The sequence below is a fragment of the Tarenaya hassleriana genome, unplaced genomic scaffold, assembly GCF_000463585.1.
Source record: "Tarenaya hassleriana unplaced genomic scaffold, ASM46358v1 Cleome4, whole genome shotgun sequence".
Taxonomy (NCBI): Eukaryota; Viridiplantae; Streptophyta; class Magnoliopsida; order Brassicales; family Cleomaceae; genus Tarenaya; species Tarenaya hassleriana.
In genome coordinates this window covers 3,301,429-3,325,998 of record NW_010966881.1, presented here as the reverse complement: position 1 = coordinate 3,325,998, position 24,570 = coordinate 3,301,429, and the positions used below count along the sequence as shown (strand labels likewise).

The window sequence follows — 24,570 nt, the reverse complement described above, 5'->3', positions numbered from 1 at the left end:
CCCCCCCCCCCCCCCCACTCTATTACTGCTACTACTGTTCCAATCGCCGAATCCTTGGAAGAATCCAGAGATCAGATGAAATAAGAAACGGGCAAATTTACTATGATTCTTATCCCGATCTTGGTTTCGGGTCAGGTGGTTCATCGAAGCTTGACTTGGGGTCTTTTGCCTTCCATGGCATCTTTCTTCTTCTTGCAGTTTGTGCAAAGGAACGGCCCTTCCCATCGCTTTGAAGCTGACAAGAGGAGAGCCCCTCCTCCATCGATTGATAATCCTTCTGCAGGAGACTCATCTGCTTGACAAACTGCACACTTTAAGAGTCCGGTGTCTGTATTCGAGGGAATATCCTTGCCCAACCTGGAATTTCAAACCACCCGCAAAAGGCTGGTAATCTAATACCAACAATTCTCGGTTGCATAATGGGGTATACAAATGCATTTCAATATAGGGGCTTAAAGTTAGTTAGTTTGGAAATGATCATTTCTGATAAGTTGGTACCTTTCTGCAAGTACGGCAGAACCTTCTTCGAACAATTCTTCTACCACTCCAACAGCAGAGAGCTTGTTTCCAGTTTTGTTATTGACATTCTTAGGTTTCTTGCCGAAGAGGAATGAGCTGAATGCACTCTGCTTCTTCCTAGGTGTTAGTGTTGGTGGCAAGACAAGATTATCGGAAGGAACGAGATCCACAACCAGACAGGTTGTATCATCCTTCAATCCTCTTGTCCGTAACGCTTCCTGAATAAAGTAGGTGCAAGCACTGGCATTAAAGAATATGAATGGGAGAGATTTCTAGAACAGAGGACCTTATATACTATTTACAAATTACCGAAGTTTGTAAACAACCTTAACGACAAGTTTAGCGGCAAGCTCAGTGGGTAAACCACGACAAGATTTGGCTGCCATATCAGAAGATAGTGCATCCCAGATACCATCTGAAGCAATAATGAGTCTCCCTCCAGCATCTGAAATCTGAGATGGGTATGGAGATGCAACCTCGTTCAGTAACTTGCGCAAGTATTGATGATATTGACGATGGTACATGTACTTACTTTCACTTGCTTAACATGCGGTATTGGAACAATGAATTCTCCCACATCAGTATCACCAATGGATCTTGAAAGACACAAGCCACCAGGCCAGCAACGAAGTGGACCAACCTTTGAGTCACCACGAGGAAAGCACATGAAATTAAGATAATCCCAAATCCAACACCTATATGGCCCAGCACAGACCCACACCCACCATAAAGGAATAAGGTGAAACATGGATTTAATATCGAGGACATGATCATACCCCATTTCCACCAAAGACATTGAGCCTCCCGACCTCACCACCACTTGCAGTAACACGATCTCTCTCTTCGACATTCTCCTCTAACCTGTGATCAACGGTCAGTAGAGAAACCACACCACCTTGGGTGTCCAATATGCATCGAGAGTCTCCAACCGAGGCAACAGTTATAGTCCAACCATCAATCAGAACAAATGTTACTGTTGTTCCAGAAGTTTCCCCTGTAAGCACATTGAATCATAACGATAAGAACTTGCTTGAGCAAAAACACCAAAAACAACGAGGCCTTGCAGTAAAGAGCATATTACCTTTCTGCTGAAATTCTATGTCGGTTTTAACAAAGCCTGCAACCAGAGCCCGGGGAAGAGCTTTAAGCCACTCATCCCGAGACACACCTTGAGGGATCGCACTCAAGACATTATCCAGCAGATGTTCCTTAGCAAATATGGCAGCAGAAATACCATTATGCCCGTCAAAAATCTGCCAACAAAACGCGTAGTAAGAATCTTTGTGGATGACATAATTAATGGAACGTCCGGAAATGCCATTCCTGGCTACAAAGAAGAAGCCAGACATGAATAACTCCAATGAATACGAGATCCCAACAAAACTAATTACCGCGAAAACTGAAAACGATGTCGAGGGATCACCAGGAATCCTCTGGCAATCAGGTTTGATCAGAAAGTAGTCCTCTCCTTTCTTAGCGAGAGCAGCCTGACAATACTTGATAAAAGGTTTCTCGTCTTTCTCGCCCCTAAGCTCCCTACCAATCAGGGCAGCGAGAGGAACAAGTGGAGGTTTTGGCTTTGATGCTTTAGGGAGGCTCATCTTAGTATAGGCTTCAACATTTGCTGAACCCAATGGTAAAGGATATCCTACCATTCCCAATAAAGATATGTCACGCCTTTCTCCACACTATGAAAAGCTCTTGTTTACACAGAGATTCTTTAGAGGAGCCGATACAAGTCGGACAGATGCTAATAACTATATGAATCCATTTTTCAGGAGAACAACATTGTCATTACGGTTTACTCCACCAAGAGATGCGAAGATTTAGATGCTTATCATCTAGACAAATTCTGATAAGCCGAAAACAAACAATTGCAAACACATGATTCCCAGAAAAAAATAAAAGAGATAAATTTGGTCACCTACTAAGATCTATCCAGTCACACCCACACGCAAGCACCTGGTGTCCATTTTATATCAAATTCCCAAAAATCCGCACCAGTTTATAAGTCTTAGACAAGTAAATTCATTTTTGTAAATCAAACCAACCAAACAGAAAATCTTAAGGAAATGCTGAAGAAAACCCTAATCTACTGAGACTAACTTAAATCTCCACCGAACTAGGTTTCATTTCAGATGCAACAAAAAGCGAAACACAGGAATCGAGTCAACAACAACATCAGAGGACAAAACTCCATTGAGATTCTTGGCAATGGCCAGTAAGAACCCTAGAAACTCACCGAGAAGAAATCGTAGCAAAATATCAAACACTAGATCCCAGTAGGAGAAGATAGCGCACTGACGACTCAGTCGAACTCGCCGGAACTTCCGGAAGCATTTTCCGGCCGGTATCCGGAGATCAAACTGAAAAAGACCACAGCGAAAGCACGTGACCAGATTATCGATATAGAGTAAGTGAGGTTGCAGAGATTGTGATTTCGACTGGAAGAGAAATCTAGAGAGAGAAGGGACGCGGGTACGAGAGAGAGAGAGAGAGAGAGAGAGAGAGAAGAGAGTGAGAGAGAGAGAGAAAAGGGAGGGATTTATTAAAAAAAGATTTTTTGTAAAAGACGAAAACACCCTTGTACGCATGACGCCTGTTCATAAAATTTTTGCAAGTGGAACGATCTATTTGCCAAGTCTACAAAAAAAAATAGCCGTAATTACCAAAAACAATATATTACAAATAAATTTAAGATTTTGTTACAAATTTTCGTGAGATTACAGATTTCGCTTGCTCATGATAAAAAAATATTTTCGTGGAAATATATATACAAAAAAAAAGGTAAGTAAAAAAGAAAATTTATATTGAAAAAATATATATATTACAAAAATGAAATAAAAATTTTCTATCTACTTCTGAAAATAATAATCGGATGTCCATATTCGTAATATATTTTACTTCTTTGTTGCTCGTAAACAGTCTTCTCTTTTGCATTGCTTATAGTTTATTATTGTGAAATGGACTTGCACAATATATAAATTGTGAAAAGAAAGAAAGCCCTTAAAGGTGTATTTTCTTCTATAAATATTGGGTTGTTTAAAAGTTTTTATAATTAAAAAAAAAAAAGGGGGAAAACATGTGCTGACGTGACCATGTGGAAGTGGGACCCACATTGTATGGTAATAGCCACTCATGAGAAATGGGGCCCAGAGAACAGCTGTCAAGAATGAAAGAAAGCTGTTTATGTAGATTATATTATTCTCCCTACGCGTCAATATCCAAATTGTAGCAAAACTCCTTAAATCACGATGTTTTCCATAATTTACATCATTCTTTTAAAAAAAAATATAATTCATATAAATAAATTCAAATGTAGCTTCGATTTGATACTTTATAGTATTTACTTTAGGTATTCGAATAAGCTGGTATCTATATACAGAAATTTTTCATTTCCATAAATCAGATATGTCCGAATACATTTGATTTTATAATGATATTAAATTTTTTTAATTAATTTTACTAAATTGTACTTATTTCAAATTTGTAGGATTTCTTTATAATTTTTCGTTAAGTCAATCTAGTTTTAATTAAACACGCAGTCATTATTAAAAGAGTGGTTTAAATTTTCTTTAGGAATAATTGGACCGCCATGCTAGTTAGCATGATATATATATATATATATATTCCAATTGAGAATCGTAAATAGGGGGTAACCGACTATATATATCCGCTCGGACTTTAACATCCCTGTAATTATTCGATTAATCTCGAAAATATTTTATGGAATAATTTTTAAAAATAGGCGGTTCTGTAGTGGACTTTGGAAATTAATTGTTTACACATTTTATTTTATTTTTATATAATGTATTTGTATTAGTTTAAAAGGCGTATGCATAAGAAATGAAATATCGCAATATTATGATATTCGTAGTTTTGGGTGTTGTGTAACGGAGCGGATGATTCGACGTACATTTAAACAGTAATAATCGAAACATTCATGTTCAGAATACGATTAACAAGGAGATTCCATACATCAGAGATTACACGCCTACAAATTATCTTTCGATTTAGGGTTCTAATGGCGCTAAATCTTTTCCCTACGCACGTTCACCTCTGATTCTCCTAGCGAGTTGAATATCCTTCGGCATTATCGTCACCCTCTTCGCGTGAATCGCGCACAGATTCGTGTCTTCAAATAATCCGACGAGGTACGCCTCGGCCGCTTCCTGGAGAGCTGCCACTGCGCTGCTCTGAAAACGCAGATCTGTCTTGAAGTCCTGCGCGATCTCTCTCACCAATCTCTGAAACGGCAGTTTTCGGATCAGAAGCTCTGTGCTCTTCTGGTATTTCCTGATCTCCCTCAACGCCACCGTCCCCGGCCTGAATCTGTGCGGCTTCTTCACTCCTCCGGTCGCCGGAGCCGATTTTCTCGCTGCCTTCGTCGCCAGTTGCTTCCTCGGAGCTTTTCCTCCGGTGGACTTCCTCGCGGTCTGCTTGGTACGCGCCATTGCGAAAGAGGAGAAACGATATGGAAGATCACAGGAGTTTTCTCGGGAAGGGAATGAAAATAAGAGAGCGGGGATTTGATTGCGAAATTGGTAAGATCAGAGAGGGTATTTATATAAAAGAGTAACGAGAAGCGGGAAAATATTTTACGTTTTTTTAAAAATGATTTTAGAGAGTCCTTTTTAAACCGTTAGATGGTTTTTAATCGACGGACATAAGAAGATTTAGATACCGATCCACGTGAATAGACATCAACGAATCAAACGGTTTCAATCAGGTGCGTGATTGTTATCCGAGTCAATGTGTAATGACCAATAGGAGTCGAGTATTATTTACAGGCTTTCACTGGAAGTTGGATCATGGGAGAAGAAGCCCGTGAAGGCCCATTAAATGATACCTGTACGGTAGCTCGAGTTTTTCTTTTTTTAAACATTGTTCAGTGCCTAATTTCAAAATTTTGATATTGCGACACGTGGCAGGCTGTAAAAGGAAACGATCAGACAAGATCATTGCAAAATTTTGCTTTCGAGGCACTCATGTGGGCGTGACACACACACCTGATCATATAATGTACAACTTCATCCCCAACATTCTTAATTCTAAACTAGAATATTAATATTTATTACATTTATCACTAATATAGTTGTTGATCTCCCTCTGGTTAATCTATTATTTATCAATCAACAAATCACGGCAAATTTACGAACAGTGTAATTCTGCAACCATTCTGTTAATTGACATAAGAATATCCCATGAATTTGCGTTAATGTTTATTGTATTAATATAGGAAACTTGTATTATTTATATATACAAAAACAACCAAGACAATACTACACCACACACACACGTTTTTTAAATGAGAAATTGGAATGATATTGGCCCGTGGTAAAATAAAATTATTATAAAGAAATTACCTTAATCAAGATCTCATTTGTCAACATTGGTCCAAAAGTTGCAATAAGCTTGAGTTGTTTGAAAATATTAGTTTATTATAACTCAATCAAAAATTGAAAAATATAACAAGATTACTCGTACATAATTATATAGTATATCTGCATATATTCGATTAATCATCATTGACGTTGCATTTTAGTAGCAGGCAGTGGACAATTTCATGACCATTATCTGGAAGATCTATCTGAATAAATAATAATTTAGGGTTTTTAGCAATATATATATATATATATATATAATGAAAATATCAAAAATTATTTTCATTTTATTGCAAAAATCCAACTTGTCTCACACGACAAATTAGTCTGGGACCTCTTTCAGGATATTCGATTACAATTTTTCCGTATTTCGAGCGCGTGTATTCGACGCGATGAACATAAGTGAAAAGATTGATTTGCGTAATTTCCGGTGGGATGGAATTGGGTCGAGGAGCCTCTATTATTTGTCTTCCAAAGTTCAAATTTTTTTTTTTTTGGTTGAATCCAAAGTTCAAATTTGGCATACGTAGAGGAGATAAAAACTTGTATTAGACGACATGATTTGTCTAAAACAAAGATTGGGTTTTCTACTAATCCACCACACATTTGTTTCTCCTATAAACAAAATCCATTTAATAAAAAAAAAAAGGAAAAAGAAAAAAATTTGGGTCCTCGTGAATCTTCCTTCTTCCAATCTAAAATGCTTAGAGCTCGTCCTGCACACACCACAATCACACCATAACAACCCAAACCATTCAGACTTTGCCTCTAAAAACAATTCATTATACTTATAAAACCCAAAAAATGATTTTTTTAAAAATAAAATAACCGAATTGAATGGGATGTAAAATTAAATAAAAATTCAAAAAGATCTCTAAAAACTTAGTATGTTTATCAATAAAAAAACGAATCTAATTCAATAAAAAAAAACTCTGAATGGAAAGGAAAAATCTTGGACCCTAAACCCAGAATGCCATATGTACATACAACGTGGAATACGTTTTCCAGACAGCAATTTTGGTTTAGAATTAGAAACGGAGATCAGCCGTAGTGTAAGGATATACTTTTTGTATTTGTGTGATCAGAAAAAAGATTGGGGGGTGGGGAGTTTAAGAAAAGACATACATGAGAGGCGGCAGCTTCCTCCTTGTCGGAGGTTGTCTCCTCTTCTTCTGCTTTGGTCTCCTCCGTCTTAGATTCGTTGTCGGAGTCTTCTCCATTCTCATCCTCATCGTCTCCTCCTTCTTCCTCAGCCTTTGTGCATAAAACAAACAATGAAACAATTATCCATATATATATATATATATATAGAGAGAGAGAGAGAGAGGATGGAGGAAGGGCTTACATCGGACTCAACTGGATCATCCTTTGATTCCTGGTTTAGGAAATAACACAAACAAACAAAAAAACATGTTCTCATTGGTGTAATTTGATTACAAGATGCAGAACTTCATAAACCTTTAACTGTGTCTAACATAAAAACAGATCGGATATAATTTTACTAAGCCGAAAAATCTAAACAGAACCGAATAAAGAGACCGGAAAAACCAATCATTCATTTGGAAAGTTAACATTTTTATCAATAAAAATCGAAACCGATCCAAATCAAATATACAAATCGAATAGTTCTAGTTTTACTAAAATTCAAAAACCCAAGCCTGAAATCCAAAATGACTACCCCTACTGAATGAATATGCTCTAAATATCCAGAAAAATCGGTTTGATTTTGATTCGAACAAGTTGCAAGTGATTCCTGCGTTCACATATAATTTCAAAGAAAATTATGAGGTGGAAAGGATATGTAGTTAGTTACCTCTTCTTCCCTCGTCTTCTCAGCCTCATCAAAAGCTGCCTTCTCAGCCTGTTAAAACGAGGTTTGCGTTGGATCCGGTCAATAAATCATAAGAAAATTTTAGTACTGGAGATGGGTATTGCAGACAGAAAGAGTGGGGATATATGTATGTATCTTACGTCTTTGTGCTTGCCCCATGTCTCCTCAGCAAACTTCTTGGCGTACTCTGGGTCATCACAAACCAAGACGTTGTCGAACAATGATCCAGATTTTACCTGACCAAAAAAGAGAAGTCAAGCCCATGATTGAAGGTGATACGATTAGTCGGTGGAAGGAAAAATATCATTACCTGCCACAACTCGATCCCGACGTACTTCAATTTCGGGTAGACATAGAGATCTGGGTCATCCTTGAAATCTGCATGAGATTGTTGAAGTTAGGCGTAAATGTATGTTGGATATCAGTCCATGGGTAACTAACTTCCCATCTACTTATGCACATGAAATGTATATCAAATTTATGAAATTATTATACATCTGTTTTCTATCTAAATAAATCAAGTTTTTCAAAGTTATATAACTTAATCATGGTAAGTACATCTCTCTGCCTATATTTTGAAGAAATCTCATGTGAAGATTTCTTGGTAAACACATCAGATTGGGAGTACTTAATCCCAGAGTTCATCAAACAATCATGATGTCATGATATGTTTTGCCCTGATGTCAATACCTCTTAATGATTTGTGTGTGTGTGTGTATTTTTTATAAGATTTGTATTAATGATCTATGTGTTAAATCCAGGATACATGATTCTGGACAAACGACCATCCATAATAACAATGTGAAAGTAGACAAATAAAGGAAGTATGGTGAGAAAACTACCAGGGTTGTCAATCATCGGAGACTTCCACTTGCCTTTGTAGTCGGGGTTCTTGATTTCCTGTGGAGCGAAGCGATATGAGACTCGTAAGGAGTAGAATAGAGTCAACTACTACAATGGCTGATATACTTTCTTATAGCAAATAAAACAAACCTTGGGTTTCCATTCACCCTTGTACTCAGGGTTGGGAAGGGTCGGGGCGGTCCATTCACCATCCTCTTCATCATCCCAGTCATCAGGCTAACAGAAAGTACATGGAAAAATATCAGCCAAGTTGGACCAGCAAAAGATTTATATAGTTCTCGGGATCTAACCTTATTGGCATCGGGGTCTGGGATCTCCTTCGGGATGTCATCATATCCCTCTGGTTTCTTGTCTTCTGGATCAGGAATGTACTCTTTGTCATCCCAGTCCTCAGGCTGCAAGACGAGAGTCAACGGTATAATAGATGTTAGCATACATTTAGTCATATTCAGTGAATGCGGCGGATGTTTGATCTAAAGGTGATATTCCATAGTTTGGCCCATGAGAGGGTTATTTGTGGTTACTGGCAACAAATACTACAAGACAGAACAGATAGATAATGCAACTAAACAGTACATTAGCAAATTACCTTTTTGGCTTCAGGGTCTTTGATTTTCTTTGATGGGAGAAGATCCCAGTCAGAGTACAGGCTGCCAGTTTGTTTCTCCACATTGTCAATGAGAATGCTGTAAGTAACATCTGGGCGGAGGATGAATGTGTACACATGAGTGAGCTGGTCAGTCTCGCATGGGACCTCCTTCTTGATAAGGTGGTTCGTTTCGTTGTAGGTGAGGATTGCGTGCACTTTCTTTGTGCTGTAGCCACAGATGTCGGGACCAAACATGATGCTGCAGATCAAACGCCGATTAGGAACAGGTTTAACATGGATGTTGACATAGAGATGGTTACAGAAAGAGAAAACTGAAATACAAAACACACCTGTATGGACTGTCTCCACCAAATTTCTTCTGGTCAATATCACCACTGAGCAGCTTCAGGTATCCACCACCACAGTCAAGTTTCTGCTCGTGCTTGACAGAGAATTGGAAGACTAGGGTCTTGTCCTTGTTGCTGAATTCAGGGAACTCCGCCGAAATGGCATAGAATCTGTGGTCCTCGCTAGTCTGGATACCTGAAACACAACATAAGTTAAAACAAATCATTAACAAGGCGATAGAAAGTATAGGCGCAAGTCAATGAACAATTTTAGCCCAGAAAGGCACCTTTGTCGTTAGCGTCACCGAACCATTTGCCAGCGGTGTGGTTCCACTCCCCGGCAGTGTTGTCATCTTTCTTCCATTCAGATTTAACCCATCTGTTCCCCCATCCATCTTCAGAAATAGACACAGTAAATGAAATCGAGAACAGACGTTAGATGAGGGAAAGCCTTTTGTGGAAAACATATATCAGTAAAGTTAAGTCCCACCAAGAAGTTAATGCCAAAAAAAAAATAAATAGAGCGAACAAATCAGCGCCATTCATAGAAAACAAGCATTCACACAGTTCAGATTATCAGACATAATACCAACCTCCTGATCACGAAACACCAATCGCACGAAAACGATCATCTCGGAATTCTTGATTATCGATCGAAATCTATAGCTCCATAAACCCATATACACAATACTCAACAGAAATTGTCGGCCATTTCCTCAAAAATCATCAGAATTTTCACATCCGAGAACACTAACGCAAAACCGAAACCACAAATTCATAGATCTGCTATGCAATCATCCTCGTTTCGCACAAACAAGCATTTCGATCACTTTTCTCCGACCAAAAACCAGGAAATCGGCGCACAATCGAACATGGATCATCATTTCTAGCATCGTCTCGTCTAAAGCGATTCGATGTAGCAATCGTACTCCGAGAAACAAAAAGAAAAGCCCATCAACAGAGAGAGAGAGATAGAGAGAAGTAAATATATACCATCGAAGCGCTCCTCAAAGAAAACTTCAGCGGAGGCGATCGCGACGAGGATACTTAGAAGAACCAGAGAAACGATTCTAGGGTTTAATTTCGCCATTGCTAAACTCAGATCGGAGCTTTTCCCCGAGACTCAAGCCACTGACGCTGTGGAAAAGCCGAGAGATATATCATATATACCGGGAGAGGTGCTGCTAAGTGCTAGTGAGCTGCATGCTGACAAGGCTTGCCACGTGTACCCACGTGGACAAATAAATGGAATACACACCAGCATTACTTGTCTTGGAGATGACGTGAAATTACGGGATTGGCCTCGTCTACGAATAGAACTGAGGCCAACGAAAGGCACGAGCGTACACGTGGCGCCACTCGTGGGTGTCAGGTAGAGTCAGTAAATACTGATTGATTTCGAGGGTATTTTGATTAAAAATAACAGATTGGTTGGTTGAAATGGATGCAATTGCAGCCGTTGGATTCGTCGAAGTTGTTCATCTAAAAAATTCTGAAAGGATCAATTAATACAAAAAATAAATAAATAAATAAAAATTGGGCCGACAACCTTATTTATGTTGATGATTCCGAGGTTGGTTTGCGGAAGATTAGATTTGAAGCTACTCTATCTGAATTAAATTTAATAATGAAAATAATTTCGAAAAATATCTCATTTACCAGCTTTTCAATATTTGGTTATTTCGATTAGAAAATTATATCAAATTTGGTTTGTTTTTATTTTGGTTTATGTTGTTTTTGTTGGCAATAATATTCTTTTTAAAAAAAATCAGTTTTCTGATTATTTTTCCTTAACGTTTTGGTTCGACTAGAATTTTAAAAACTTATAACTATTATTTTTATATCAAATTCGACTCGATTATAATTATGGTTTATTCAATTCAGATATTGGATTATTGACTATATTGACCACCCATATTAGTAGAATTGAATATCGAATCATCAATTTGGTTTAATGTGATAAATATTGATTGAATACTTTTATTTGTATAAACTTCAAACAAATATATTAACTTTTTTAAAAATCATATATAAAATCTGAACTTTTAATATTTTTTTTTCAAATAAAAATGACAACATTAATCATGTAACGGAATCTGGCAAAAAAACCGATAATTTGACGGTAAAAAATCTAAATCATCATCCATATTATATGTCATGTTATCTGCACTGATTTTTAAAAATTAAAATTGCATTGAACCAAATCGGTTTCAAATTAATAAATTGGGGGAATGATATATAGATCAAAAAAAATATATTGTACATAAACATTTCACAAATACTATGGTGTAACGAAAGAAAAATTGTCCGCCAGACACCAAATCGAAAATATAAAGATACCAAATAAGTTTTGCTATAAATCGAACGATGCAGCGAAAAAAATGGCAATGTCATACACATAAATAGCCATATCTACATATGGCATCTGGCTTTTGTTGTACCTCTATATATATATATACGTGTACGCTTAAGACCTGAAGTAGGGCAAATCGTAAAGGGATTAACGGTAAATATAATTAAAAAAACTAAAAAAATGGCGGAAAGGCCGTTAATCCCTTTGACGATTCTGCTCCTTGTTGTCGTTCTGTGTGTTCATGTGGCTACAACCTGTGCCGGCCGAACCCACCACCCCAAACTCAGTAAGTCTTCCATATAATTTATTCGGCATTTTTAAGATTTTTAACCTTAATTTTACTTAGATTCTTTTTTTTTTTTTTGTTAAAAGTACTAAGATTCTATGATTTGGAGAATTATGTGTAAACATGCTACATGCATCACGAACAGAATGTATGTGTACCCAATACAAACCCGAAATTTTGGTCCACCCATGCATTCATGATAAAAATAAAATAAAAATTCCCAACATGTTCTACATCGGTTTCGTACGCTCAAATCGATCCAGATTTTTATTGATTTTTTATTGAAATAAATTATAGGACGCAACAAAATGTATATATATACATTTATTAACACATATCTGCATGTATGAATATATATATATATATATATATATATATATTTATTAAAATGGTATGATGTAGACGCGGATAAGATGAAGTTTCAATCTGTGGGAGAACGATTCTCCAATATTAGGGTTTCACCGAGTCCTCCAGAAAAAGGTCATGACAAACATGGTAATTCCTAGTCATCATATTTACATTTCCTTGATATCAATATATTTTAAAATAATATAAAGGATATGATAAGATAATAATAATAATTTGATAATTCATACTTATATATGTAAATATTTAGAAACCTATATCTACGTATATTGTATTCAAATTATATGATGCAGAAGCGGATAAAATGAAGTTTCAATCTATGGAAAAACGATTCCCCGATGTTAGGGTTTCACCGAGTCCGCCAGAAAAAGGCCATGGCAAACACGGTAATTCCTAATCATCACGTTTACGTTTTCTTGATATCAATATTTTTAAAAATAATATAAAGGATATGATAAGATAATAATAATTCGATTATCCATACTTATATATGTCTATATTTTTAAATCTATATTTGCGTATATGTATGTAATGTAAAATTTAAAATGGTATGATGTAGAAGTGGAAAAGACTAAATTGCAATATGTGGGAGAACGATTCCCCAATATTAGGGTTTCACCGAATCCGCCAGAAAAAGGTCACGGCAAACACGGTAATTCCTAGTTATCATTTTTATATTTTTTTATATCAATATTCATCGATATAATATAAAGGATATGATGATATAATAATAATTTGATCATCCCTATTTACATATGTATATATGCATATATCTTCGTGTATGTATATATTGTAAAATTTACAATGTTATGGTGCAGAAGCAAATAAGACTAAGTTGCAATCTGTGGGAGAACGATTTTCCAATGTTAGAGTTTCACCGAGTCCGCCTGAAAAAGGTCATGGCAAACACGGTAAGTCCTAGTTATCATTTTTATGTTACCTTGATATCAATATTCGTATAGGTAATATAAGGTATAGAAAGAGAGAATAATAATTTGATCATCTCTATTTATATATATATATATACATATATCTTTGTGTATGCATGTATTTAAAATTTTCAAATGGTATGATGCAGAAGCGGATAAGACTAAGTTCCAATCCGTGGGAGAACAATTTCCCGATGTTAGGGTTTCACCGAGTCCGCCAGAAAAAAGTCATGGCAAACACAGTAAGTCCTAGTTAATAGTTATCATTGTTATGTTTTTTTTACATCAATATTCGTCGAAATAATATAAAGGATTTGAGGATATAATAATAATTTGATCATCCCTATTTACATATGTGTATACGCATATATCTCCGTGTATGTAGGGGTGGGCACGGGTCGGGTACCCCCAATTTTTAGAAAACCTTGTCTCGTCTTCATTACCACGGGTTTTACAAAAATATTATCTCAGTCTTAGCTTCATAAAATCCGGGTACTTATAGCTCGGGTTTAATGAGATTCTCGGTCTTGTACTCACGGGTACCTGGACCCATACGATTTATAAAATTTTGAATTATAAAATGATAGATATAGAAAATACAAATGAGAGATGTCAAAGTATAAAGAGAAAAATTCACGATGAAGAGAGATGAGTAAAATTTTGAGAGAGAGATGAATGGTTGATTCGATTACATAGAATGAGATTTGAAATGATGAAATTTTTGTATAGAAAGGTTTAGAACATAAAAAGATTGAACTAAAATAAAAGTATTTTAATAAATAATAAGAATAATTTAGACAAAAATATTATAGATATAAAGTATATTTTAGATTTTTAACAAATATACCGGGTACCCCCGGTACCCTTTGTAAAATAATTAAACCCCCACTCGGACTCGGGGGTCGAAAACTTAGTCTTATTAATATTCGATCTAATCATCGTTAATATTCGGGTACCCTTTATTCGTGTACTTGTTAAGCCGGGTACCTCCAAACCCCCGGGTTACGGGTTAAAACGCCCACCCCTACGTGTATGTATGTATGTATTGTAAAATTTGCAATGTTATGATGCAGAAGCGGACAAGACTAAGTTGCAATCTGTGGGAGAACAATTCTCCAATGTTAGAGTTTCACCGAGTCCACCAGAAAAAGGTCATGGCAAACACGGTAAGTCTTAGTTATCATTTTTGCGTTTCCTTTGATATCAATATTCTTATAGGTAATATAAGAGATATGAAAAGATAATAATAATTTGAGCATCTCTATTTATATATACCTATATCTCTTAGTATGTATTTATTTAAAATTTTCAAATGGTATGATGCAGAAGCGGATAAGACAAAGTTCCAATCCGTGGGAGAACGATTTCCCAATGTTAGGGTTTCACCGAGTCCGCCAGAAAAAGGTCATGACAAACATGGTAAGAGTTCCAGTTATCGTTGTTATGTTTTATTGATATTAATATTCATCGATATAATATAAAAGATATGAGGATATAATAATAATTTGACCATCCCTATTTACATATGTATATATATATACATATATCTCTATGTATACATGTATTGTAAAATTTCAAATGTTATGATGCAGAAGCGGATAAGACTAAGTTGCAATCAGTAGGAGAACAATTCTCCAATATTAGAGTTTCACCGAGTCCGCCAGAAAAAGGTCACGGCAAACACGGTAAGTCTTAGTTATCATTTTTGCGTTTTCTTCTTATAGGTAATATAAGAGATATGAAAAGATAATAATAATTTGATCATCCCTATTTATATATACCTATATCTCTTTGTATGTATTTATTTAAAATTTTCAAATGGTATGATGCAGAAGCGGATAAGACAAAGTTCCAATCCGTGGGAGAACGGTTTCCCAATATTAGGGTTTCACCGAGTCCGCCAGAAAAAGGTCATGACAAACATGGTAAGAGTTCCTGTTATCATTGTTATGTTTTATTGATATTAATATTCATCGATATAATATAAAAGATATGAGGATATAATAATAATTTGACCATCCCTATTTACATATGTATATATATATATACATATATCTCTATGTATACATGTATAGTAAAATTTGAAATGTTATGATGCAGAAGCGGATAAGACTAAGTTGCAATCTGTAGGAGAACAATTCTCCAATATTAGAGTTTCACCGAGTCCGCCAGAAAAAGGTCACGGCAAACACGGTAAGTCTTAGTTATCATTTTTGCGTTTTCTTCTTATAGGTAATATAAGAGATATGAAAAGATAATAATAATTTGATCATCCCTATTTATATATACCTATATCTCTTTGTATGTATTTATTTAAAATTTTCAAATGGTATGATGCAGAAGCGGATAAGACAAAGTTCCAATCCGTGGGAGAACGGTTTCCCAATATTAGGGTTTCACCGAGTCCGCCAGAAAAAGGTCATGGCAAACATGGTAAGAGTTCCTGTTATCATTGTTATGTTTTATTGATATTAATATTCATCGATATAATATAAAAGATATGAGGATATAATAATAATTTGACCATCCCTATTTACATATGTATATATATATATATACATATATCTCTATGTATACATGTATAGTAAAATTTGAAATGTTATGATGCAGAAGCGGATAAGACTAAGTTGCAATCTGTAGGAGAACAATTCTCCAATATTAGAGTTTCACCGAGTCCGCCAGAAAAAGGTCACGGCAAACACGGTAAGTCTTAGTTATCATTTTTGCGTTTTCTTCTTATAGGTAATATAAGAGATATGAAAAGATAATAATAATTTGATCATCCCTATTTATATATACCTATATCTCTTTGTATGTATTTATTTAAAATTTTCAAATGGTATGATGCAGAAGCGGATAAGACAAAGTTCCAATCCGTGGGAGAACGGTTTCCCAATATTAGGGTTTCACCGAGTCCGCCAGAAAAAGATCATGGCAAACATGGTAAGAGTTCCTGTTATCATTGTTATGTTTTATTGATATTAATATTCATCGATATAATATAAAAGATATGAGGATATAATAATAATTTGACCATCCCTATTTACATATGTATATATATATATACATATATCTCTATGTATACATGTATAGTAAAATTTGAAATGTTATGATGCAGAAGCGGATAAGACTAAGTTGCAATCTGTAGGAGAACAATTCTCCAATATTAGAGTTTCACCGAGTCCGCCAGAAAAAGGTCACGGCAAACACGGTAAGTCTTAGTTATCATTTTTGCGTTTTCTTCTTATAGGTAATATAAGAGATATGAAAAGATAATAATAATTTGATCATCCCTATTTATATATACCTATATCTCTTTGTATGTATTTATTTAAAATTTTCAAATGGTATGATGCAGAAGCGGATAAGACAAAGTTCCAATCCGTGGGAGAACGGTTTCCCAATATTAGGGTTTCACCGAGTCCGCCAGAAAAAGGTCATGGCAAACATGGTAAGAGTTCCTGTTATCATTGTTATGTTTTATTGATATTAATATTCATCGATATAATATAAAAGATATGAGGATATAATAATAATTTGACCATCCCTATTTACATATGTATATATATATATACATATATCTCTATGTATACATGTATAGTAAAATTTCAAATGTTATGATGCAGAAGCGGATAAGACTAAGTTGCAATCTGTAGGAGAACAATTCTCCAATATTAGAGTTTCACCGAGCCCGCCAGAAAAAGGTCACGGCAAACACGGTAAGTCTTAGTTATCATTTTTGTGTTTTCTTCTTATAGGTAATATAAGAGATATGAAAAGATAATAATAATTTGATCATCCCTATTTATATATACCTATATCTCTTTGTATGTATTTATTTAAAATTTTCAAATGGTATGATGCAGAAGCGGATAAGACAAAGTTCCAATCCGTGGGAGAACGGTTTCCCAATATTAGGGTTTCACCAAGTCCGCCAGAAAAAGGTTACGGCAAACACGGTAAGTCTTAGTTATCATTTTTGCGTTTTCTTCTTATAGGTAATATAAGAGATATGAAAAGATAATAATAATTTGATCATCCCTATTTATATATACCTATATCTCTTTGTATATATTTATTTAAAATTTTCAAATGGTATGATGCAGAAGCGGATAAGACAAAGTTTCAATCCGTGGGAGAACGATTTCTCAATGTTAGAGTTTCACCGAGTCCGCCAGAAAAAGATCATGGCAAACACGGTAAGTCTTAGTTATCATTTTTACGTTTTCTTGATGTCAATATTCTTATAGGTAATATAAAGGATAAGAAAAGATAATAATAATTTGATCATCCCTATTTAGATATATAATATATTATCCTATATCTCTATGTATGCATGTATTTAAAAATTTTAAAATGGTATGATGCAGAAGCGAATAAAACTAAGTTCCAATCCGTGGGAGAACGATTCTCCGATATTAAAGTTTCACCGAGTCCGTCAGAAAAAGGTCATGGCAAACATGGTAAGTCTTAACTATCATTTTTTTTGTTTTCTTGATATGAATATTCTTCGACGTTTTTTTAAAGCGGATGAGGATATAATAATAATCTGATCGTCGTTATTTATATATATATATATATATACCTATAATTACGCATATGTATGTGTTGTAAAATTGCAAATGATGTGATACAGAAGAGAGGGAAGGATGAAGTTCAAGGAACTGGAGGTTGGAATGTCTAGGGTTTTGTATTTTCCACAAGAAAAGGCTCATGGCGAACACGAGGATATGTATCTGACCAATGCAATTTTGTCTACACAATTAATTTCATTTCTATTCTTTGTATTCTATACAGTATACTCCTTGTATCTGAATTTTGAAAACTATTAATATAATGCTTCTTTATTTTTTTAAGAAAAAGTATTTTTGTTACCAATATTGGGCTTTGTCTTGGGTCGGGTTTGAGCCAGAAAATAAAGGACCCGACCCGATACACTGTTTCTTGAACGAAGGGAAATGCATCACTGAGAGAGACGGAAACATTCAGAACGTCGAATAAGCTTTTCTCGGTTTCTTCGAGTTTTAGCGTCTCTCTACAGCAGATCAATTTCGTCGACACGATGACAGTAAGTCGAATCGACCAAAAATTTTCACTCTCTCCGCTGGTTTAGGTTCTGATTTGTTCTGGGTTTCGATTGTTTGACCTCGATTTCCGTGGAATTTTTGGAACAGTTCACGATGCCAACGCAGAACGGGAATTCGGTGACAAACCCTGATGCTGATTCGCAAAGAACCCTGTAAAATATCTGCCTCTCTCGTTCTGGGTCGAGTTCTCGATTCTCCGAAATTCAGGGACTTGTTCTGATCCCTAGGGTTTATGTGGAACTTTTTTTCTTCAGATACCCATATGTTACTGGGACCTCAGTGATCGCGATCAAGTACAAGGATGGGATTCTAATGGCTGCTGATATGGGAGGTATGATCTCTCTGCCTTGTGTCAGCTCTCTGTCATTGTTGCAATTTACTGAGTTGTGGGGGGTTATTGGCACTCGTTAATTGCTTTTGCTTATTTGCTTAAGCAACTTGAAGTTGGGTTTTATATATATATATATATATATATAACTATGCTTGTATTGCTCTTAGTGTAAAGCGCTGCCAATGCACTGAAGAACGGCAATGAGGACGATTTTTTTTTATTTATAGCGATATGGGCTTGATTGTTAGCTTGTTGTTCAATGTGAATGTGTTTCTATGTGCTATCTTTCATTGAAGTTATTTGGATGTCTTGTGCTATTCTTTCTGCTTGATGAGACTGTCAGGAGACAGCAGTGAAAAACTAAATATATTAAGTTTTTTCGGTCAATATGTTGTTTTGAGATAAGTTGAAGTTGGGTTTGTTTTCTTGGAATGATGAGAATTTATATCGGCCATACGTCTGAATGGTTGAGATTTGTCGGTGACTCGGTGTCTATGAGCTTGTTCCTTTTGCTAGCGGAAATATAATTGCAACAGTTCCCAGTATCCATACTTACGAGCTTGATTTTCTTTTTTGTCTCAAATCTTACCGGTATCTATTTCCCAGTAAGTGATGATGCTGTTGCTTATTCAATTGTTTCCTGAACTACAGGTTCCTATGGTTCTACGTTGCGTTACAAGAGCATTGAGCGAATGAAGCCCATCGGGAAGCACTCACTTCTCGGTGCCAGTGGGGAAATCAGTGACTTCCAGGAGATTCTGCGTTATCTCGATGAACTCATGTAAAAAACACTGTCTGAATCTGACAGTAAAATTATTTTTACTCACCTTTACTTAACTATTCTCGTTCTTGGCTTGCTCATGGTTGTCACTGATGTTCTTTTCAGCTTGTATGATAATATGTGGGATGATGGTAATTCACTCGGGCCAAAGGAGGTTCACAACTATCTGACCCGAGTCATGTATAACCGGCGAAACAAGTTCAACCCTTTGTGGAATACACTTGTGCTTGGAGGAGTAAAAAACGGGGAGAAGTATTTGGGAATGGTATTACCCTATAATTTCTCTTCGGATTTGTTCTTTTTACTTATGGCAAGGATTTGATTCCCACCATTCTACAAATTCCTCTCTAGGTTTCAATGATTGGTGTTAGTTTTGAGGACAATCATGTTGCCACTGGGTTCGGGAACCACCTTGCAAGGCCTATTCTTCGCGATGAATGGCACGAGGACCTCAGCTTCGAAGATGGCGTCAAGCTACTCGAGAAATGTATGCGAGTTCTTCTGTACCGTGACAGATCAGCTGTCAACAAGCTTCAGGTTTGTCCTCATCATATTTCTTGGGTATTTTTGCTGAAACCTCCATACAAAACACTCTTTAACATATCTTGTCAGCATCATTCATAAGCCCGAAAAAGCTTATTTTCATACTAAAAGTAAACGTTATGGTAATACTGGGGACCCGTAAGAGCTAAACTAAGATCACAGACTGTACTGAAAGCTTTTTTGCCCTTTTCGTCGTCTTGGAAGATTATTTAGTTCATCTGAATAATTACTCGAGAACTCTGCAGATAGCGAAGATAACGGAGGAAGGAGTAACGATCTCGCAGCCCTACTCGTTAAAGACGTTCTGGGAATTCTCGTCGTTCCACAACCCTACTGTTGGTGCTGAAGGCTCCTGGTAATGCCAAAACGACCCAACACAGAGATATGTTGTCTGGATATCTCCCCATTAAACTGCTCAGGAGAAAAGTTGCTTCCTTTAATGGGTGATATATGTATGTTGGAAGGGTTTAGTACTGCAAAGGATCTGTAATGGAAGTGATGACGGGGGGGGGGGGGGGTTCATGGATTTCTGTGTTCGATCAAAAGTGGTTGATGGATATTTCTGAAACCTTTTTTTGTTATAGTGATTCAATCGGTTTCTCTGGACATCATCATCATCATCATCATCATCATCATCATCATCATCGTCATCATCATCATATTCTTATTGTTGGTATTATTATATTTTTTTGGTCTTAAAATTGGATGAGATAAGATAACTTGCTGGTCAAGTTAGAGCTTTTAATTCCTCTATATTTTTAACTTTTATATGGAGTTGGTTTTGGATGTTATTAGTGGATAAAATTATTCTATCACGAAACTTTAAATATTCAAACAATTTGTATTGAATTTGAATAGTAAAAATCTGATATTATTTGAATACGCGTAACTCTTTGAATTTTAGTTAGGATAACAAAATTTGTTATTATCGAGAATCCGAACAAGTAACAAGGACAAGGAGTCAGCGGTCAACTATCATGAGTCAGACTCGGCCGAGCCCTAGTTCTCCCGTTATATATATATATACACACACATAAATTTAAGTAGCAGACTTCATGACAGCAAGCAAGTTGTGTAGATATAATACACACATTTTTTACAATAAAACAAAATAAAAAAAAGGTAAATACGGCATTAAATGCGACATTTCCACGGCCGCGCCGTTTCCCATGTTACCCCTCTCTCTCTCTCGGGAGATTCTGCGCACATATATAAGCTTCGTCCTCCATTTCTCTTTTAGTTTCTGCATCGCCTAATTCTGCGCAACACGCGGAGAGAAACTCTCTCTCTCTCTCTCTCTCTCCGTCTTCCATTTCTCCTCTAGTTTCGAGATCGATTTTGAATTTCTTTGCTTGTTGTGAATACTGACGAGAAACGAAGGGATCTCTGGTTCTTAAGAGGTCAGATTCGTGGTTTGAGTTGTTTTTTCTGATCCGAGGATGGTGGATGTAGTTCCTACTATTCAATCAATCGGCTTTACGTCGCCGGAATCTCGCCGGAAGAGGCGGGGGAAATCTGAGGCGGAGACACGGCGATCGATCGGCGAAGACCAGGCGAGGCGTGGGACGAAGAGATGGAGAACGGAGCGGGAACAACAGATCTACTCTTCGAAGCTCGTCGAAGCTCTCCGCCGAGTTCGACGGAGATCCGGCGACTCTGACAAAATTTCCAGCGAAATTAGAGAGATCCGAGATGCGGCTGACCGAGTTCTCGCGGCGTCGGCTCGTGGTACGACTCGGTGGAGCAGAGCGATCCTAACGACTCGAGTCCGAGCGAGGCTGAGGAAGCACAAGAAAGCGAAGTTGACCAGGAAAGACCGGCCGAGAATACTGTCGGAGACGACGGCGGAGAGGTCAACGAAGACGAAATTACCGGCGGTTGAGATGAAACTGAAGACTCTCGGCCGGCTGGTTCCCGGTTGCAGGAAAGTTTCAGTACCAAATCTTCTAGAAGAAGCAACCGATTATATCGCGGCTCTAGAGATGCAGGTTCGGGCCATGACGGCTCTCGCCGACCTCTTAGCCACCGCGCCGCCGCCGTCAACCGGAACTTGACGGCGCTTAGTTGTGCCACGTGTTAAATAATAATTAGTTCTCTCTCTCTCTCTTAAGATTTTGTCGACCATATAGATTTTTTTTTATTTAATTCATGTACTTATTTGTATATTACCTTTTATTTTCTCTTCCTTTTGTCGTTTTTTGTTTTTCTTCAGTCATTCATTTGGTACAGCCAAAAAAAGAGGAAAAAAGTCCCTTTCGTTCCCTCTTAAAACGGAGAACCTAATAAATTTAAATTGAGAAATAAGAGGGCAAAATTTGTTTCACACATGAAAAAAAAAATCAAATAAAAGTTTCTCTAATAATAATTTGAGAGGAATATTATGCAATAGTCAAATTCCTAGTTCGAATACTTATCTATTTTCCACATATATGTTGTAACTAATATGTATTTTAAAAGGACAATTTATACAGTCAATTAATTATAGATGATTCATGTAGTTACATGTTGATATTTATGTTGTGGGGCGTAAATCTGAATCAAATAAAGTATAAACAATTTTATAAAGTTGTTTAAAATAAACGAATTCAAATTAAACTTTTGACTATACAACAATTAAAAAATTAAAATTTTAATAATAATGGAATTTAAATAAAATGACACTATTCAAATAATAGGAATATAAATTTTTATAAAATATTTTTTAAAATAATCAAATCAAAATATAATATAATAAAAATAAATATAAATATTTTTATTTAAATTGTTTTGTAATTATTGTTTTCCATGATATTCAAGCTAAAATTGGAATTAATTGAAAGGTCTTATCTGATCCCTATGAAATTAATTCAGATAGATTTATTATGCTAATAATAAACAGTTAAAATTTAGAATACAAAAGATAACAAAAATAAGTATTCATTGGTTCATATTTTTTTATAAAATTCAATGACATGAAATATTGTACAGTAAATGCGAAGAGATTGACTTGGATTTCTTAATAATAATAATAATAATAAATAAATAAAATATAAAATCGACTTTATTTTAAAAAATTAAAATAAATAAATCCAACATGATCAGAAAATAATCAATTAATAAATTTTGTTTAGATAATAATAGGTTTAATAAGAATTAAATTTAAATTAAAAATAAAATTAATATATTTTTAAATGGCTATAAAAATTAAATTTCAAAACTATTACTTATCCTTAGAAATTGATAATGTGTGGGTTTGAATTAAAGAAAGAGAAACATTTGAAAAGAAAAGAAAGGACCACAAATTCCCAACAAAAGGGGGAAATGGGAAGACCTCTCTTACGAACATATCTCCCTTCTCGATCTAAGACTCAACACGTGTCAGCTCAAATGTGTTCACACGTGTAAGCCTCTCATTGGCTACTATATGGCTGACTTATATCATTTTAAAATTTCGTACATTTGTTATGAAATATTCATATGATACGATATTCGCATGTTGGGAATTTCATCATCCCATCAAAATTTATTCTATTCTGTCAATTTCCCGTAGCTAAGATATTTCCAAATTTCCTATTGACAATTTGTAATTGTGACAGAGTTTTATTGGACAATTCCTTTTAATCATTGGAGTTATAAATCTTACTATTATTATATGTAAAATAAACATATATATATATTGAGAGATAGATCAAATTAAATTTAAATAAATAAAAAAACAAAGAAAGCGAGAAAGAAGAAAACAAGGGAAACGTGATGTGTTGGCTTTGGATGCGTAGACCCAATCCGATCACATGCGTACATGTGACTCTAATTAGTAATTATTTTGAGAGCCAATGTGGATGTGTAGATTGCCCACTTTTTGTCTTCTCCCAAAAATACAAAACAGCGAAATTGTTTATACGAATTATATGAAACATTGGTCCTATAAAATAAAATAAAATAAAGTCAATTAATTGTTTAATATCCTTTGTCTTATATGTCTCATTTGGGTAAATTCGGTTTCTGAGTACATTTCATTTTTATATCTGCGTGTATATTATATGCTTAGTGCAATAATTATCTCAATCCGTCGTTATATGTGTGTGTATGTATCTATATAGTTATAAATGTTGAAAAATAATTTTATTGGGAATAATATAACCGATATAATTTTCAAGAGAATTAATACTTACCATTAAAATTATTAATAATTTTAAAATTTTAATTTTGAAATAAATATATATTATCTTAATTCATCGGAACTATATATCCCAATAATTTTTAGATATATATCTACGTTAATGACCTTTGTAACAAATTAAAAATGTGAGTTAATGTGTGTTTATTTGATATGAAACTTTTTTTTTTTTTGATGTAATATTTGATATGAAACTTTTTTAAA

At 35.4% G+C, this 24,570-nt stretch overlaps 6 protein-coding genes across 26 annotated transcripts; 3 read left to right on the top strand and 3 right to left on the bottom strand.

Annotated features, from left to right (window-relative positions):
* LOC104823724 (probable protein phosphatase 2C 5) lies at positions 1 to 3,039 on the bottom strand. Its single transcript, XM_010555421.2, has 8 exons — positions 2,762 to 3,039; positions 1,911 to 2,167; positions 1,601 to 1,772; positions 1,296 to 1,513; positions 1,052 to 1,159; positions 846 to 971; positions 499 to 737; positions 1 to 357 (listed from the first exon to the last, which is right to left on the bottom strand). Exons 2-8 carry the CDS (start codon positions 2,118 to 2,120, stop codon positions 141 to 143), a joined length of 1,290 nt encoding a protein of 429 aa, XP_010553723.1. The 5' UTR covers positions 2,121 to 2,167; positions 2,762 to 3,039; the 3' UTR covers positions 1 to 140.
* Positions 3,040 to 4,432: 1,393 nt separating this feature from the next.
* LOC104823723 (histone H3.2) lies at positions 4,433 to 5,057 on the bottom strand. Its single transcript, XM_019203641.1, has one exon. The coding sequence runs from the start codon at positions 4,971 to 4,973 to the stop codon at positions 4,563 to 4,565; it is 411 nt and encodes a 136-aa protein (XP_019059186.1). The 5' UTR covers positions 4,974 to 5,057; the 3' UTR covers positions 4,433 to 4,562.
* A 1,373-nt stretch (positions 5,058 to 6,430) lies between these two features.
* LOC104823722 (calreticulin-1-like) lies at positions 6,431 to 10,673 on the bottom strand. The gene is made up of 13 exons (XM_010555420.2): positions 10,528 to 10,673; positions 9,822 to 9,929; positions 9,538 to 9,730; positions 9,188 to 9,446; positions 8,889 to 8,993; positions 8,728 to 8,814; positions 8,577 to 8,634; positions 8,045 to 8,112; positions 7,875 to 7,970; positions 7,717 to 7,764; positions 7,249 to 7,278; positions 7,029 to 7,157; positions 6,431 to 6,619 (listed from the first exon to the last, which is right to left on the bottom strand). The coding sequence occupies exons 1-13, from the start codon at positions 10,622 to 10,624 to the stop codon at positions 6,608 to 6,610; spliced, it is 1,290 nt and encodes a 429-aa protein (XP_010553722.1). The 5' UTR covers positions 10,625 to 10,673; the 3' UTR covers positions 6,431 to 6,607.
* A 1,345-nt stretch (positions 10,674 to 12,018) lies between these two features.
* Positions 12,019 to 18,324, top strand: LOC104823721 (serine/arginine repetitive matrix protein 1-like). Of its 21 annotated transcripts, none has more exons than XM_019203620.1 (21): positions 12,021 to 12,173; positions 12,576 to 12,668; positions 12,833 to 12,925; positions 13,099 to 13,191; positions 13,358 to 13,450; positions 13,618 to 13,710; positions 14,542 to 14,634; positions 14,795 to 14,887; positions 15,061 to 15,153; positions 15,301 to 15,393; positions 15,569 to 15,661; positions 15,809 to 15,901; positions 16,082 to 16,171; positions 16,319 to 16,411; positions 16,587 to 16,679; positions 16,827 to 16,919; positions 17,095 to 17,187; positions 17,335 to 17,427; positions 17,575 to 17,667; positions 17,839 to 17,931; positions 18,105 to 18,324. In XM_019203620.1, exons 1-21 carry the CDS (start codon positions 12,068 to 12,070, stop codon positions 18,119 to 18,121), a joined length of 1,887 nt encoding a protein of 628 aa, XP_019059165.1. In that variant the 5' UTR covers positions 12,021 to 12,067; the 3' UTR covers positions 18,122 to 18,324. The 21 variants fall into 21 exon arrangements, with proteins under 21 accessions (XP_010553720.1, XP_010553719.1, XP_019059165.1 ...); XM_019203621.1 differs by having other exon boundaries at positions 16,079 to 16,171; positions 17,098 to 17,187; XM_019203618.1 differs by having other exon boundaries at positions 12,022 to 12,173; positions 13,102 to 13,191; positions 16,079 to 16,171.
* A 101-nt stretch (positions 18,325 to 18,425) lies between these two features.
* Positions 18,426 to 20,755, top strand: LOC104823720 (proteasome subunit beta type-4). Its single transcript, XM_010555414.1, has 7 exons — positions 18,426 to 18,536; positions 18,643 to 18,707; positions 18,810 to 18,886; positions 19,538 to 19,667; positions 19,773 to 19,932; positions 20,019 to 20,204; positions 20,456 to 20,755. Exons 1-7 carry the CDS (start codon positions 18,531 to 18,533, stop codon positions 20,567 to 20,569), a joined length of 738 nt encoding a protein of 245 aa, XP_010553716.1. The 5' UTR covers positions 18,426 to 18,530; the 3' UTR covers positions 20,570 to 20,755.
* Positions 20,756 to 21,271: 516 nt separating this feature from the next.
* Positions 21,272 to 22,502, top strand: LOC104823719 (transcription factor bHLH149-like). Its single transcript, XM_010555413.2, has one exon. It carries the CDS (start codon positions 21,650 to 21,652, stop codon positions 22,262 to 22,264), a length of 615 nt encoding a protein of 204 aa, XP_010553715.1. The 5' UTR covers positions 21,272 to 21,649; the 3' UTR covers positions 22,265 to 22,502.
* Positions 22,503 to 24,570: the final 2,068 nt, after the last annotated feature.

Coding starts and splice junctions, on each gene's coding strand:
- LOC104823724 (XM_010555421.2), bottom strand. CDS start 2,120: ATGAGCCTCCCTAAAGCATCAAAGCCAAAACCTCCACTTGTTCCTCTC. Junction 1,160..1,295: donor ATGTCTTTGGTGGAAATGGG/GTATGATCATGT, acceptor GGTGACTCAAAG/GTTGGTCCACTTCGTTGCTG. Junction 738..845: donor CCGCTAAACTTGTCGTTAAG/GTTGTTTACAAA, acceptor TACTTTATTCAG/GAAGCGTTACGGACAAGAGG.
- LOC104823723 (XM_019203641.1), bottom strand. CDS start 4,973: ATGGCGCGTACCAAGCAGACCGCGAGGAAGTCCACCGGAGGAAAAGCT.
- LOC104823722 (XM_010555420.2), bottom strand. CDS start 10,624: ATGGCGAAATTAAACCCTAGAATCGTTTCTCTGGTTCTTCTAAGTATC. Junction 9,731..9,821: donor CGGTGACGCTAACGACAAAG/GTGCCTTTCTGG, acceptor GTTGTGTTTCAG/GTATCCAGACTAGCGAGGAC. Junction 7,279..7,716: donor AGAAGACGAGGGAAGAAGAG/GTAACTAACTAC, acceptor TTCCTAAACCAG/GAATCAAAGGATGATCCAGT.
- LOC104823721 (XM_010555415.1), top strand. CDS start 12,068: ATGGCGGAAAGGCCGTTAATCCCTTTGACGATTCTGCTCCTTGTTGTC. Junction 14,635..14,794: donor AAAAGGTCATGGCAAACACG/GTAAGTCTTAGT, acceptor GGTATGATGCAG/AAGCGGATAAGACAAAGTTC. Junction 16,920..17,094: donor AAAAGGTCATGGCAAACATG/GTAAGAGTTCCT, acceptor GTTATGATGCAG/AAGCGGATAAGACTAAGTTG.
- LOC104823720 (XM_010555414.1), top strand. Junction 19,668..19,772: donor CGTTATCTCGATGAACTCAT/GTAAAAAACACT, acceptor TGTTCTTTTCAG/CTTGTATGATAATATGTGGG. Junction 20,205..20,455: donor CAGCTGTCAACAAGCTTCAG/GTTTGTCCTCAT, acceptor AGAACTCTGCAG/ATAGCGAAGATAACGGAGGA.
- LOC104823719 (XM_010555413.2), top strand. CDS start 21,650: ATGGTGGATGTAGTTCCTACTATTCAATCAATCGGCTTTACGTCGCCG.